Source organism: Moschus berezovskii, chromosome 23 (genome assembly GCF_049115385.1).
Source record: "Moschus berezovskii isolate FMDL1 chromosome 23, NW_MosBer_1.0, whole genome shotgun sequence".
NCBI classification, from domain to species: Eukaryota; Metazoa; Chordata; class Mammalia; order Artiodactyla; family Moschidae; genus Moschus; species Moschus berezovskii.
Window position 1 is genome coordinate 25884237 of NC_142482.1, and position 16989 is coordinate 25901225.

Below are 16989 nucleotides of genomic sequence, written 5' to 3' on the forward strand. Positions count from 1 at the left end.
GAGGACGGAAGAACAAAACAATAAAAGGGAAAGCCTGCAGGACTGAGCGATTCTCCAACTAAGCTGTCATCTGACAGCAACAAGTCAGTCTTGAGGTCAGAAGCCAAAACAAGTGCCCAGAAAACATTGCCAGCACTATCACAGGACTTGTGTGTTTACAGGCATAGCTTGGGGATACTGAGGGGTTGATTCCAGGCCACTGTACTAAGGCAAGTATCACAATAAAGCAAGTCACACAGAGTCTCCTGGTTTTCCAGTGCATGTAAAAGTTATGTTGGACTTCCCTGGTGGTCCAGTGATTAAGAATCCATCTGCCAATGCTGGAGACATGGGTTCTATCCCTGGTCTGGAGAGATCCCACATGCCACAGAGCAACTAAGCCTGTGGACCACAGCTACTGAGTCCAAGCACCTACAGTCCGTGCTCTGCAACGAGAGAAGCCGCTGCAATAAGAAACCCGTGCATCGCAACCAGGAGTAGCCCCACTGGCCATAACTAGAGAAAGCCTGTTCGGAGCAACGAGACCCAGTGCAGTTAAAAAAAATTATGATTACACTATCCTGTAGTTTGTTAAGTGTACAATAGCATTAGTCTAAGCAAACGTACATACTTGAATTAAAAAATACTTTATTGCTAAAAATTACCACTATTAAGCCTTCAGGGAGCTGCAGTAGTAACATCTAAAATAACCAACCGATCACATGGGATTTCCCTGGAAGTCCAGTGGCTAAGACTTCGAGCTCCCAAGGCAGGGGGTCCAGGTTCAACACCTGGTCAGGGAGCTAATATCTCACATGAGGTAACAAAGATTGAAGATCCCCAATGCCGCAACTAAGACCTGGTACAGCCAAATAAATAAATATTAAAAAAAATAACTAATTACAGACCACCATAACAAATGTAACAACAAAAAAAGAGCTGGAAATGTGAGAATTAATAAAATGTGACACAGTGAGCGAATGTTGTTGGAAAAATGTCACCAACAGACTTGCTCGATGCAGGGTTGCCACAAACCTTCCATTTGTAGAAAAATGCAGTATCTGTGAAATACAGTAAAGCAAAGCATCATCAAGTAAGGTGTGCCTACTTGATGCTTTCTTTTTTTGAAAATCGCAAACCGTCACCATCCAACAGTGTCAGCTGCTAACCACATGTGGCCATTTAAATCAGTGAAACTGTAATAAAGTTACAATTTCAGTTTCTCGGTCACAGTAGCAGCATCTGAAGCCCAAGGCTGCCTACTGTATCAGACAACACATAGAACATTTTCATCATCCCAGGAAGTTCTATGGGACAGCACTGCCCTAAATCCATGACAGGAAGGGAGGAACTTGCTCATACACAAGCCAGGAGGAGCAGTGCAGGATCAGCTCAGGACTGTTGGAGGGGCTCCCAAGCTGAGCCGTCTTCTCAGGGGCGGTTCTGCAGCATCAGTCCCAGGGCTGACAGCCTCAAGCAGGGACCCGGAAAGACCAAGATGGCTGACTCAGTGAAACCCACAACGCCTTCACTCTGCCCCTGGATGGGGTCCCTAAAAACTCTCATCTGGAGAGTGGGTGACAAGTGCTTGTGAACATCTCAGCTCTGCCTGCTGCCCCCTCCCCTCCCTCTACCCCTTCTTCCTCACTAGCCCCACTTACTCTGCCCTGCAGGGCAGCTTTACTCTGAAGAAGTACCTCTGCCAATCAAAGGACCTGGGCTGGGAGATGTCAAAGTGGTAGCAAACACAGCAGCACAGGAATTCCAGGCCCTGTGACTGCCATTGTCTCAGAACACTGGGGGAGGGTTGGGGGAGAACGGGGGGGGGGGAGGAGGGGCATGGTACAGTCCCCACTGCCCCGCCCCAATACACACCGTTGAAGAAAGAGATAAATTATTCGAAGTCGGTCACTGTAGCCGCTTCCTTGTTCAAACCACCAGATCAACCCTTGACTATCCCCACGCTACCAAGCCAGGACCAATAACCCAGGGCCATCAGAGCAGGAGAGCACAAGAAGCAACCACTGCATAGATCATGACTCTGAGCCCAGGGTGGGACAGGAACCTGCCCAAGTTCACAGGGTGAGGGGGTGGAAGAGCCCAGAGCGGGAACGCAGCTGCCGCCTCTCTGGGCTCCCTGGCCTCCTCCTATGCCAGGAGAGCTCTGTGTCCCCCGGGCTGTGCTCAGCCAGCCCTCTCTGACCAGCAGTGATCCCCACGCCCTGGCTCACCCACAGGCCCTCGACAGACAGCAGAGGTAGTGCCCCAACCAAGGGCAGCCAGCCAGGTCTGGCCCGTTCCTGGAACCCGGTCTGCCCATCAGGCCCTGAGGAACAGCCTGGAACAGGGCGGGTCAAGTCAACTGCCCTTGGCCAGCGTGTGCAGCCCAGGAATGATGCCAGGATTCCAGGTCAAGTGACCAGGGCGGGTTGCAGGGAGCTGGCCATAGGGCAGGAGGGAGGAAAAAGCTGGCAGGGGTCCCTGGGCCCCTCCTCAGAGCCCGCACAGCAGCTGAGCTCCGTGTCAGATGGCAGTCTTCAGGAGCTACTCCCGCCAATGGACTGGGATCCTCGAAGGCAGGGCCCACGATCACTCGTCTTTGACCCCAACACAGTGCCAGGCACACAAGCAGGCACTCTAGAGAATGTGCACTGAACCAGCAAATGAGGCGCACAGCTGAGGGCTGGGGGATCCCACCCCGAGCAGCGGAGGCGGGGGCCTCAGCAATCCAAGAAAATGCTTATCTTCCTCTGACTTCATCTGCTATAATTGCACAGTTACGGTCCCTGCCTGACCTCAGGGCTTAGAACCAGCATACGCCAATGGCCACCCCACACACAGCACTTGCCACGTGCTGGACATTTCCTTCTTATTGCCTCCCCAGGTCCAGCCTGTAAGGCAGGTGACCTTCTTCACCTGAAGGCTTAGGATGACTTTAAAAGTTGCCCGAGATATACTACTATAACAGCAGTATACAGGCGCCGCTGAGATCCCCACAAGGGCGTATCATACTTCAGAGACTGCATTGTGAACCACCTTCATTCATTCAGCAAACACTGCTGAGCACCAGCTGTGGGCCAGGCCCTTTCCTAGGTGCTCGAAACACAGCTATGAACAGAATCCGCCCAGATCCCTGAGAGCTTTCATGCTAGTTAGTGAGAAGACAAAAACTAGCCAAACAACACATGGTAGAGTAGGGTCGCCACACCTTTTCTGTTGGAGAAACCAAACAGTCAATATTTTCAGCTTTGCCAGCCGTGTGGTCTTTGCGGCAACTCCTCAGCTCTGCAATGTGGGAGATATGTAAATGAGTGCGTGTGGTTACGTCACAATAAAACTTTATTAATGGATGGTGAATTTAAAATTTCATATAATCTCATGTGCCACAGATGTTATTCTTTTGATTTTCTTTTTCAATCACATTTAGAGACGGAGAAACTAGTCTTAGCTTACAGGCTACGCACAAGCAGGAGGTGGCCCTGGGCTGTATCTTGCCAACTCCTGGGAGACAAAACAGCTGTGGGAAGACAGAGCAGTCAAGGAGGCCTCCTCTAAGGAGATGACACCGGAGCAGAGCCCTGAACGAGGCAGGCCGGCAGCCCTCTGCTCCCGGCGAGGGCAATGGCACGTGGGAAGGCCTGGTGGTGTGAATGCGGGGCAGGGTGGGGGCGGAGCGGCAGGAGAGCCGTCTCTGCGGTTGATGGAAGCAGATCACGCGGGCCTCCAAGCCTGGGGGAGGACTTCAGTCTAAATCTGACGTCAAACCACTGGGCTCTGGCACTTACTAGCTTTGTGACCTTGGGCGAGTTCTCCAAATTCTCTGTGCCTCATTTCTTAACAAAAATGAGAATAACGATGGTGCCTGTTTCCAGAGGGCGGCAGGACTCTGTGAGCATAATGTCCCAAAGGAGTGTTGGCTTCTGATATTTGTACTCAAGTCAAGCTGGATGAAGCAGGACCTGGGAGAGGAGGTGGTGGTAACTCTGGTCAACTCACCCACGATGTCCACCACGTCCGGCCGGATGAGCGGCTCTCCCCCTGTGAGCCGGATCTTGTCCACGCCTTCTTTCACGAAGAGCCGGGCCAGGGTCAGGATCTCCTCTGTGGTCAGCAGGTCAGCCTTGGGGGTCAGAGGGACCCCCTCCTCGGGCATGCAGTATTGACCTGAGGGAAGGGAGGGGACATGGAGGAAGGAAGTGATTGCGGTCGTCAGACTGCGAGGCCTTCGGCCCTCAACTCGTGCACCATGCTGTAAGTTGCTCCAGAACCCCAACCCAGCTAGGAGGAGAGGCCCGGCCAAGTCTGAGGTGGCACAAACCCTAGGCCAGATTCTCTCTGAGGCTCACCTTCCTCTTCTATAAAATTGAACACTCCTCCCCATCTGGCCTTGATGTCCTTCAGTGGGTTAAAGATGAAAAACGAGCTTCCAGGGCAGCCTGGCTGGAGGTAGGGGCAGGCCGAGACCGACTCCCTCTATGAGGGGCCGCTGGGCGGGGTCTGCCTGAAAGGCCAGGGTCCTGGGCCCATTCCTCCTGCCACCATTCAGTTCCTCCACCTCATCTGGTTTTGACAACAGTGAGCCCCACCTCTGTGTGTCCTGAGGTACAGGAGGCCAGGAGGTGCTCCCTGCCCTGGGCAAAGCCACTCCCCTCTGTGGCAACACGTGTTCTCTCACCCAGGCTACAGTCCTTCAGGTGACCGAACACCAGTCCCATTTCACAGACTGGAAGACTGAGGTACCGCCCGTTCAGGGCAAGGCAGCAAAAGGGGATAACGAGGCGAGCCCTGGCTGGTGAGTGGGGCACCATTTCCTCCCTTCAGTTCCCGTGGGACAGGTTTAACAGCACTAGTAGTCAGGACCTGCCAGGGAGGCAGGCAGATTAGGGAAGGGTCTAGAATTGGTCTTTTAAGATGGAACAGATTGGGTAAGAATATCCGAACATCAGCATTGCACGGGGTAAGTACTGTTAGGTTGAACATTTACTACACAGACATGTACTTATTGGGCCATGAAGTAAACACATTTCTTACTGTGAGTTACAGTGAGAGGAAGGGAGGCAGGGAGGAAAGATGGAAGAAAGGCAGGACAGATGGACGCACACACTGTGGAAGTCCCTCCAGCAGTGGACCCGCCCCAGAGCTCTCTGTGTGATGTTATGCAATGAGGACTGTGTACCAGCCTGGCCCCAGATGACTTGTCTCATGAAACTGGAGTGTTTGGTTATACCCGGCAGTGCTGGCCTGGGCACTGGCCTATTTCACCTGTTCACAGTGCCCAGCGGGCCCCATGCCATGTCCTGCACTGTGCAGACCTCAGGAAATCAGGAGGGAGGGAGGAAGAGTCCCAAGCCCGTGGTAGGTCCCAGGTCAGCCTCGATCCTGAATCCAACAGCAATTCTGTTCTCCAGCCTAATTCCAAAGACAACCCAGCTTCCAGGATCATAAAACTCACTCTTGATCCCCACCTTGCCCCTGAACCCCACTTGACAAGCAAGGAAGAAGGCTGGGTGGAGTTTTCTAGGAAGAGGAATGGGGAGGAAGATTCCTGGACTGGGGGTGATTGCAGGGGCCACTGTAGCAGAGGGACAGGTGCCCAGAGAGGGCCCTGGGGGGCAACTCACATCTGAGGTTGCACCTTTCGGTGAGGGAGATCCGCAGGTAGCTGTGGCGCCGGCCGAAGCTGTCGGTGAGGAAGGCGGAGAAGGGGGCGGCGTGCTCCCCCAGGAACGGCCTTGACCTGGACGGCACCTGCAGTGGGGCGGGAGGAACCACGGGCTGGGGGCAGGTGTGGGGAGAGCCCACCTCTGGGACATGACCCCCCCACCCACCGTCAACCACCCCCTCCCTCCCCTCTGACACCCCCACACACTGCCTTTCCATCCATATGTGGGCTCCACGGTTCTGGGGGTCTGGAAGTCTCCCCTCATTCACAGGATGAGAGATAGGTCTAGAAGGAAGGACCTGCCCCTCCAAGCTCCGCACTCAGCCCTGGGGGTGCAGGGCCTCTGCTGGGGTGCAGCTGCCTGGGTATCAGGACAGGGTAAAGGGCACTAGACCCCACCCGGCCCCCACCTCCTCCCTGTCACGCCTCCCTCAAAGGAAGCCCATCCAGGAACAGCCATCCCTAGCATCTTTTGGACAGATCACCGGGAGGGCATGTGCCTCTCGGCACCCAAGAAACACATCCAGAAATGAGGAGGGAGGAACAGGCAGCTGAGAGGGCCAGTGGCCTGGGACATGGAACCACTTCTCCAACCCAGGCTTCCTCTTCCTTAAAGTGAAAGTGAAAGTCACTCAGTCGTGTCCGACTCTTGGACTATACAGTCCATGGAACTCTCCAGACCAGAATACTGGAGTGGGCAGCCTTTCCCTTCTCCAGGGAATCTTCCCAACCCAGGGATCGAACCCAGGTCTCCCACATTGCAGGCAGATACTTTACCAGCTGAGCCACTAGGGAAACCCTCCTTACCTTGAGTTCAAAGCAATTACTCCCTGTGACAGAGGGGGTCACACAAGCTGCCTCCCCCTTGGAAATGGGGGGGGTGCTCTCTGGAGCCTTCCCACTGTCCAGGGGGACCCAACAGACTACACCCCCAGGAGCAGCTGGGGGCCGCAGCCAGCCAGGGTGGGTATACCTACGATGGGGGGGCTCCCCTCCTGTAGAAGGCCCTGGGGTAAGGACAGTACAACCAGGGGGACCCACAGAGGGAATGAGGCCACCAGCCCCCAGGAAGGGAGGATGGAGGTACCAGGATGGCCACCACGCTAACCCCATGCCCAGATTACATCAGTCCTTACCCTTCACCCACCCACTGCCAGAAGAAAGGATTAAGGACCCACACTTTGGGGTATAAGGGGGAGGGGATTGCTGGAGGCTTCTCACAAGGCACAGACTCATCCTGGGGGAGAGAAAGGAGGCAGCCGACCTCCCTCCCCCTTTCCCAAGTCTGAGCTCATCTGCTCTCTCTCCCCCTCTCTCTTTAGAGCAGGGGTCCCCGAAGTCCAGGATGTGGACCGGTACCTCCTATAAGATCAGTGGCAGCATTAGATTAGAAATAAAGTGCACAGTAAATGTAACGCACTTGAATCATCCCGAAACCACCCCCCCCGCCAGCCCCAGTCTGTGGAAAATTGTCTTCCATGAAATTGGTCCCTGGTGGCAAAAAGGTTGAGGACCCCGGCTTTAGAGCACAATCCTGGGTCATGACAGATGTTGATGATAACTGCCCCACAGAAATAACATCTGCAAGGCATCCTGAGGGTTCCAAAGAACGTTCTCTGTTCCATCCCCACACCTGAAAGGATTATTATAACCAATGCTTGGATGGGGCCCACGAACACCCCTGGTGGAACCAGGACTCAAATCCAGGTCTTCTAAGTTCTGCTGTCTTTCCCCTAGTTGCATAGGGTGTGTCCAAGAAGGTACACAGGATGCAACAGGGCAGGGAGAAGTCATTTCTCTAGAGTCTTTAGAACAAAGAAATCATGACCGTAGTGGTCATCTGTGAGGTCTACGGATAGAGCTCTGGACTAGGGGCAAGAACCCTGGTTTCCGGGCTCTGTGTGCCCTAACAGACTGGCAAAGCTCGCTGACTCCTCTTGGTCTGCCCTCCCAGCTATAAAACAAGGACAGTTATGGGCTAAAAGTGTCCTGCTGTGAGAGAGGGGGTTAGCCAGGATGCTGGCAGAGAAACACCCCAGATTATCACCATCTTATAACCTAATAAAGCAGGCCTCTGGAATGGATAAAGATGTGGTACTCACACCCAAAGGAAAACGACTCAGCCATAAAAAAGAACAAATAATGCCATTTGTAGCAACATGGATAGACCCAGAGACTCATACTGAGCGAAGTCAGATAGAGAAGGGCAGATACTGGATCAATTACATGAGAAAAAGGTACAAAGGAATTTATTTACAAAATAGGAAAAAAAAGTTACAGATGTAGAAAACGATCTTATGGTGGCCAAGGGGGAAAGGGGTAAACTGGAAGACTTATAAAGGGGGAATGACATACATGCACTTGCGTGCTGTGTGCTCAGTTGCTAAGTCATGTCTGAGACTTTTCTACTCCATGGACTGTAGCCTGCCAGGCTCCTCTCTCTGTCCATGGGGCTCCCCAGGCAAGAATGCACGATCGAGCTGCCATTTCCTTCCCCAGGGGATCTTCCTGATCCAGGGATCCAACTCGCATCTTCTGCATCAGCAGGCGGATTCTTTTACCACTGAGCCACCAGGGAAGCCTGTACACACACTACTAATAAAGACCTACTGTATAGCATAGGGACTCAGGACTCTGGACTCTGTCATGGCCTATATGGGAAAAGAATCTCAAAAAGAGTGGATATATGTATAAGTGATTCACTTTGCTGTACAGCACATTGTAAATCAACAGTATTCCAATAAAAAAAATTTTTTTTTAAAGTTTAAAAGAGAAAGAAAGCAGTTCTCTGGGTCTCCTGCGGTCCAGGAAAGAGAAACATTTACTTCAGGGACCTCCCCAGCCCTGGCTGCCTGTTAGAACCATCTGAGGAGTTGAAGAAAAACATTCCCACGCAGACCAGTTGAATTCAGATTTCCAGGAGCTTGTGCTTTTCATCTCTCAGGGTGATTCTAACGTACAGCCAAGGTCAAGGGCCACTGATTGGCTCAAGAGGCAGAAGGGATGAGACAGAGGAAGCAGTGGGTGCTTCAGGCTTTTCTGGGGTCCATAAAACTGACCTCGCTCTGCTCACTTCAGGACCAGTTTCCCAGTCCTCTAAGAAACTCTGCTTACGGTCCAGGGACCAGAAAGTAGCCGTCACTTCCCTGAATTGCAGTCTGAAACAATCACAAGAGTGCTCCCTCCTCCCTCCCTACTCACCCCACTGCTTTTCCACCCATGCCCTTGGGGGTGGGGCAGGGACACACAGCAGAATCAAAAGTCCCATCCCCACTGGCCACCAGAGTCCAGGAGCCCAGACAGCCAGGAATCAACAGCTATTCACGATTCAGTAACTGGTTAATCACTCCAGGGTCCCTCCTCCCACTCTCCAAGATGCCCTCCTCACCCTAATCTGAACATCCTGGGGGAGGTGGCTGGGGGAAGGAGGAACCCAAATGAATCCCGGAATGGGAGCCAGTGAGAGGACAGAGGCGCATGACTCAGCAGAAACCGGAGATGGGTGTGGAATGGGGCAACCCAGCAAGGAATTAGGCCTTCTGTTTTGGCCAAGGGTGGGGCAAGCCTGATTTCATTTTTGAACCCAAGAGTGACCTTATCTACATTCATTCAGATCACACAGCCAGTACCTGAGGCAGCCTCCTAAACACACACAAAACACATCTCTCCTCTCCCTCTCCCTGCCAGGACTGCAAACTCATCACTTGGATATTAACACGCCTCATCCCTGCCTCCTCTCTCCTACAACACTGCATGTCCTACTTTCAGTCTTCCTTTTTTTTTTTTTTCCCCTTTCCTTTAAACCCCCTAGAGGGAAAAAAAAATATTAGCACCAGTCAAAGGAGATTGGAATCCAGGAGGAATTACAGGACAGATTAGACAGTGAAGCCTCTTGCCCAGGAGAAGCTAGGACATGTCACAAGCAGAACATCCTTGGCTGCTCAGACTCCCTGGGCCCGCCTGGGGTGGGAAGTCTTCCTGCCTGACTCAGCGTCCCCGTGTCATAGCAGGTGTCAAACCACCTGTGTCAATGGACAGATAGGCAGGTCCCCAATCCAGAGAGAAAGGTAGTGTGTGTAAAACCAAGGTTCACTGGGGTAGCCATTCATTTCTAGGCTGGTCTCTACTGTCAAAATGCTTTAGCCAAACGGAGGGCCAAGAGGGAAAGGGTGAATGTACACACACAGCTAATTCACTCTGTTGTGCAACATTATTAAGCAACAATGTGTATGCTAGTTGCTTGGTCGTGTCCAACTCTTTGCGACCCTGTGGACTGTAGCACGCCAGGCTCCTCTGTCTGCGGGATTCTGCAGGCAAGAATACTGGAGTGGGTTGCCATGCCCTTCTCCAAAGTTTAAAAAAAAAAAAAAGGTTTAGCCTCTAACAGTGACTCTCAACTCTTGTTACATATGAAAATAACCTGAAGAACTTCTTAGCAATACTGACGCCAGAGCCCCAGACCAAAGATTCTGTCTCCGCTGCTCTGAGCTGGGGACCTGGCTTTGTTTGTAGCGTTCCTATTCTTCTCTGCAGCCCAGGTGGAGAACCATTAGTCCAGCCACACCAGAGTTCAGTGCCATGTTAATCAGGGTGATTGCAGTTCTGAGCGTTGGCTTAGGAGGCAGGTAAACCTGAATGACAGGCCCGGTTGCCAACTACCCTTTCACCTTTAGCTTCCTTGTCCATAAAGTATGGACAATAATCCTACCTAAGTGAACCGCAGGAGCTCCTGGCACACAGTAGGGGTTCAGGAAGAGACTGCCCCCATTCACTTTACCTAACTCCTACTTAGAAATGCCCAGTCGTCATATATCCGTGGAGGGGCACTAGTTGCATACACTACAACTGGTTTTCCCACTCATGCCAGCTTCCCTAGTCTTGCAAAGCCCTACTTAATGGCAGAGGGCCCAAGGCTGGGGTTTCCAGACCTGCCCTCACACCACTCGAAGCAGGGCAAGCAGGGTCTGAGCCACCCAGGGACCATGGACACCAGTGCGAGTAACTGGGCACAAGGCAGCCAACCACATGCTACTGGTTACATCTCGTCTCCTACCAGTGCAGACTGGGTGAGGTGGGGAAGGAGTCAGTTTAGGGAGGGACCTGCCCTCCAAGTGCCTTCCCTGGTATCCACTAACATCGGGCCTTTGATTTGACTGATAAAGGCCAACCTCCAAATAGCTCTGGAGTGTATATACCACAGGAGCTGGGGACAAAGAGACAGGCCAAACCCAAACAGCACTGGCCCAGTTTACACCCTCTTTGGGATGAGCTATACCCAGGGATGTTCAAAATTCATCTCTATTAAATGAGGGGACCTGGGCAAAGTGCCCAGCCCCAGGCCTTGACCTCCACTCTCCCTCCAGCCCCTAAGTCTGAGGTCTTCATACCTGTAAGGATAGTCATACTTCACTGAAGTGAAGCCTCTGAGGAGCTGGGCAGGTTGGACATTCAGATAGGCCTCATGAAAAGTCTGCTTTCCTCCCAAGGGTGACTGCTCCAGGCCTGGCCCGGCTACCCTCCTCATGTACCCAATCCCTTCCTGCAGAAACCTCTCCAACACGAGTTCTCCCCAGCCCCCTGAATAACTAGGTGACGCTGGCACAGAGCCACCCTCTCCCCTGAACCAAGGCAGCACGCCCGGGACCTGAGGCCAGTCCCGTGTCACCCCAACAAAGCCTGCATGGAGCCTGAGATGGAGAAAAAGGGGTGTAGTGCTTGCAACTGTGGGAAGCCCTCTGTCCTGACTGTGCCAACCAGGCCAGCAGGGGTTCCGTCTCCCCTACCCACCTTCCTGTGTGCCCGCTCACCTCCCCTGTCCACCTGGAGAAGCTCAAGCTGCCAGTGGACCCAGCCCAAGGCCCCCTTCCACCAGCCTCGCAGCCAGCTCCCTCCCACACCGCACATCTTTCACGCCCATACCCTGACAAACACCCTGACAAACGGACAACGCCTCCTGGCTTCCCCTTGTTTCTCCCAGCACCTCCCATCCCAAACCAGACCTCCAGGGCACGGTGGTGTAAGGAAAAGGCGCCCTGCTGGAAGGGAAGGGAGGACAGGGATTCCAGGAGCCCCCACCCTTGCTCCCGCCAACTGACAAGCTCAGCAGATGGGCAGAACACACCCATCTCCAAGACTCGCTCACCTCTGAGAGTCTCCGAAAGACATTCTATGCCCTCCCTCAACTGCGTACAGATGGGCTGGCCACTCCCTGGTCTTAAAGACATGAAAAGAGGGGAAGCCGCAGGCCCAGGAGCCGGGTCACACTGAGGGCGCGGCAAGTGTGAAAGCTTGGGGCGGCCTGTCCAGCGCTCTGCCGCATGCTACCTCACCAGGTCTGTTTCAAACGGCCCCAAATATCTGCCTGCAAAACACCGGGTAAGCACCATACCTAGAAACACAGGGGAGCAACCCGTCTGTGGAGGATAACCCTGCTGGGAGATGTCCAAGATGGGAGGTCTATGGTCAAACAGGGGACAGAATGAGTGTCCTGAGTGTCCACGTGGGAGGGAACTTATGGGACACAGCATGTGACAATGATGGCAAGGATAATAATTAAGACAAACATGAAATACACATGCACAGCATGTACATGGGCCAGACTTTTCAAGTGTGTGTGTATATATATATATATTACATTAACTCCTTTAATCTCTATAACCACCCTAAGAAGTAGACACTTATTCCCATTTTACAGAGGAGAAGACGGAGGCACTGAGTGGTGAAGGGACTTGCTGAGGTTCACACACCTAGTAAGTGGCAGGGCTGGGATTCAAATTGAGGCATTCTGCTCAAGTCCACCTTCCTACCTGCTAATGATACCTCCTCCCTCACAGTGTAAAGGAAAGGGCAGGAGCAGCCTCCCCCATCCTCCCTGAAGAAAAGAAGCCGGAGCACAGGTGCGAGAGTTTGAGCTCCTGCTCACTTACTTTACAGCTCAGGGGGGTCCAGGGAAGTTCACTTCCATGGGCTCCCTCACCTGAAGACACAAACTCTACTCACCTCAGGTGGTCTATTGTGAGGCCTCAGTGAAACCATAAATGAAGCCACTTAGCACAGGTTGAAAAGTACAAATTAAGTTAGGGGCTCGGGGTGGGGAGGAGAAACTTCCCTTTTCCTGAATTCTTTAAAGACCTCTCAACCATCTTGGTTTTCCCATTTTTCCCTGCATGACGTTCAGAGTTCAAGAATTTGGACACACTTCACTTCCCATCAATGCGATCTGCTTATCTAAGGATCCTGAGGGTGAGAAGGGAGGTCAGAATTGGGGAAAGCAATTTAGCCTGAAACCCTCCTCCTGATTGAGCAACAGCAGGTGCTCAATCTGTTGCCCTGCTGAACCCCTGAACCTGAAGTCCTGCGCCAGGTGGTGGGAAAGGAATGACCAAATGGACCCAAAAAAGGTTTCACCAAATAAAAAGAGATGCTTCTCCCAAAATGATACCCTGACAAGATGGGCAAAACAAACTGAAAACTTGTCACGCCAAAAATCCCGGAGAGATGCTGTTAAGGACTCGGGGTCGGCAGCTATCCTAACCCTAAAGAGAGAGCAGATTCCCAAACCTGCAAGAGCCCAGGTTCTGGGCTCCACTCTGCTCCAGAATCAGGCTGAACCCTCCTAAGGGAAATGAAGATGAAACACAAACAGCCAATGAAGGACGGGTCACAAAGCCAGGTGACTACAAAGTGACATTTTTAGTCAGTGCCACATTATGAAATAGGTGTCATAAAAACACCTGATTACACAGATAACCTCCCCGCGGGGTACAGTGAGGAAACTGTTTAAGGAAGAAGCTGTTTAAGGGTGTGAGGCAGGGCTGAGAGGGGTGCTAATAACATCGCACTGGTCCCAGAGTCCTGCCCTCCTGCTCCCCCATCTCTGGGAGTCACTCAGACCTGGAAGGAGGTTGCCTGGCCGGGTGGGCAGGGAAGCTTTTGAGTCAGACCCCAGGGAGCACCCCCACCCCGCCACCCCCAGTTGGGATTCCAGGTGGGACTGGGCGGTCGATCTAGAGAACATCTTTCCACACCTCTCCCTGTGCCCCTAATTAAGCGCCTGTCCCTCCCAGGAGCGGACACTACTTTCAGAAGCAGCTGCCGCGGAGGGGCCCGGGTGCTTCTGGGCAGCTAGCTGCCTGGCCACTGCCTCCCCCCGGAAAAGTGTGGATGCGGACGGGCTCACCTCCACGACAGGCTCCCCAGGGCATGGCTGCGTCACGGGACCCCCCGAGCTGCAGCTTCGGACACCGGCTCTCAGGACCCGCCGCACCACCCGGGACACTGGCTGGGCCGCCATTGAAGCCTGCCGGCGGTACAAGATCCCACAAGGTAGCCGACTCGGGAGAACGCTAGCCCGGGACTCGCCGCCCCGGGTCCTCGAGGCAGGGGCGGGGCGGGGGCGGGGCCCGAGCAGCCAATCGGCGTGGGCGCCGTGCCGCGCGGCTTTCTGGGAGTTGTAGTCCACTCCCGCGGCTCCTTTTCCCTGGCAGGTTGTGTTCTATCTAGGGAGGGCTTGGAAAACGCCAAGTTCAAACTCAGCCAGAGATCCTGAGTCTTTCCCTACGGGCAGCTCTGGACTTTGTGCCAGTCACAAACCACGACCTAAGTGCTTTAGGGCCAGGTGAATGAAATTTAAGAAGGTGCCAAAAAAGTAGATTTTCAAGATAATGTTTTAATGCAATATCTCAAAAAGTCAGAATGTAAAAAAAATAAATAAATAAAAACATAATGAACAAAATATCAACATTTTATATAAAAAGATCTGAGGAAAAAAGACATGAATGAGTAATAGCTGTAGGCTTTTCCTTCACCATCTTTCTAGCGTTATCAGCCATTTCTCCCCAAAGTATGTCCTGCATTCCCTGACACAGGATTATTGGCCATTTCCTCAACTGTGCTTTCCTATCTATGCACCTCTGCCCGTCTCTGCTGATTTAAAGGTCATCCATGCTCAGACACAGAAGAAATTCCATTTCACTAATCTCAACAGTGCCCTAAGCCCTAAACACATACTCAACCAAATGTTCTCTCTTTTCCTGAAACTTCTGGGCTTTTATTTCTTCCTTTGTCATAAACCCTTTAACTTATTATGGTATGTACTATAGTTTTCTATATATTTGTAATGCTCCTATACCCAGTGACTGCAGTCTCTTAGAAAGAAGGGATCAATGCTCACGGTAATTTTTCTGTCACCTACAGTGCTCAGCACAGTACATTTCCCACAGTGTTTATTGAATAGTTCTTAATCAATTAAAAAATAAAGCAATATCTGAGCCTGCACATTTATGACTTATCTAAATCCTTTCATGGAGTCTAGGCCCTGGTTGTAGGATGGTCAACTCCCTCCTTCAGGGTACACTTCTCCAACTGTTAGTGCCCCAAAGGACACTAACAATCTTGGGGTCTGTGTTTAAAAACGTATGTAGCAAGAAGTCATAGAATAAGTGGATATCATCTTTAGAATGCTCCCTACACACAAAACACAATGCTAAGTGTCACTTAATACTTACAATAGTCTTACAGTTAATAGAATGTCAGCTTTGCAACTTAGAAAACAGAAGCTTGGAGAGGATAGGTAATTTTTCCAGAGTAACATGGTTGATAACTGGAAAAATTGGGATTTAAACCCAAAACAATATGATTCCTAAGGTCAAGATTCAGTATGTATCAGGAATTGGGGAGAAGGGTCCCCTTCTCTCTCTCAGAAACAAAGAGCATAGTCTTTAAAACTTTCCATGGAACGCACCCTCAGTAATGAATCTATGTACTGCTGCTGCTACTCCTAAGTCGCTTCAGTCATGTCTGACTCTGTCTGATCCCATAGACAGCAGCCCACCAGGCTCCTCCATCCCTGGGATTCTCCAGGCAAGAATACTGGAGTGGGTTGCCATTTTCTTCTCCAATGCAAGCTTGCATGCTAAGTCGTTTTAGTCATGTCTGACTCTGTGCGACCCCATGGACAGCAGCCCATCAGGCTCTTCTGTCCACAGAATTCTCTAGGCAAGAATACTGGAGTGGGTTGCCATTTCCATCTCCAAATCTATGTACTAAGACTCCTTATACTCAAATAGGTCTGTTATATCACCATGGAACTTCAAAAACCAAACACTGAAAAACATCATGGGAAACTCACCTTTAGTTTGAAGCTAAAATCACCCTAGCTTTTCTGAAAGTCTCACTGCATTTGTACAAATCAATTATTGTCAGTTATCTTTTCCTCTCCACTGGTCTATCATTTTTTTGAGACCAGAACTGTATCTTTATTTCCTAATACACATTTGGTAGTTAGTATGTTTCAGTCAAAGTTCAGACAATATATGGAAGGGTTGAAGGTGTGTTTGGGTACATTTGAAACAGTGGGACAGGCCTGATGGAAATCTATTTGAAAAGGGCCTGAGAACCCATGGAGGACTGCTCAAACTCTTTTCACAGCTAAGTTTGATGCCTGTCTTCCCTCCTCCCAAAACCCCCCTCCCAAAAAGGACTCAGGACAAAACTTTTGAAAGCAACCAAGATGTCCTTCAGTGAGTAAATGGGTTAATAAGCTGTGGTACACCTAGACAATGCAATATTATTTCAGTGCTAAAAAGAAATGAGCTAATGATCCGTGAAAAGATATGGAGGAACCTTAAATGCATGCTACTAAGTGAAAGAAAACAATCTGAAAAGGCTACATATGACTGTATGTTTCCAACTATAGAACATTCTGGAAAAGGCAGAACTATGAAGAGAGTAAAAAGATCAGTAGTTGCCAGGGTTTAGTGGGGAAGAGTCAATAGTTGGAGCAGAGAGGATTTTTAGGATGGTGAAAGTATTCCCTATAATACCGCAATGATTGTACAGATCATTATGCATCTGTTCAAAAGCACAGGATGTATGAATACAACACTAAGAATTAACCGAATTGTAAATGATGAACTTTGGATAGTTATGTTGTGTCAGCATAGGTTCATCAGTTGTAACATGTACCACCCTGGTGGGGGATGTTCACAGTGGACAAGCCTGTGCATGTGTGGAAGCAGTGGGTATGTGGGAGATCTCTTCACCTTTTTCTTAATATTTCTGTGAACCTAAAACTTCTCTAAAAAACACAGTCTTTATTCAACAAAAATCCACTTCTGGCTGTATGCCAATTGCCTCTCTCTCTCATAATAGAAGCCTCAAGTATGCCACCATCTACACTCACTCAAATCTCTCTTCACTCCATCAATAGCTGTGGACTCTGCAAACTTAGGCATTTTAATTCAGCAATGAAATTTTTAAAAGTTTTGAAAAATATTATTTCAACAATTCATTTAATGTCTATGTTGTTTGGACCTTATTCATGCTGCTTTCCATTTGCCTCTCCAGAT

General features: G+C 50.9%; 1 protein-coding gene across 3 annotated transcripts in view; it reads right to left on the minus strand.

Moving 5' to 3' along the window:
* The window catches only part of MOCS1 (molybdenum cofactor synthesis 1), a 35860-nt gene extending 21848 nt beyond the window's left edge, over positions 1-14012 (minus strand). For all 3 annotated transcript variants that reach the window (XM_055405850.2, XM_055405849.2, XM_055405852.2), the window contains exons 1-3: positions 13821-14012; positions 5601-5727; positions 3976-4143 (exon numbers count right to left, since the gene is read on the minus strand). In XM_055405850.2, coding sequence (XP_055261825.2) covers positions 3976-4143; positions 5601-5727; positions 13821-13934 — 409 coding nt within the window. In that variant the 5' untranslated portion in view covers positions 13935-14012. The remainder of the gene's footprint in view (positions 1-3975; positions 4144-5600; positions 5728-13820) is intronic.
* Positions 14013-16989: the final 2977 nt, after the last annotated feature.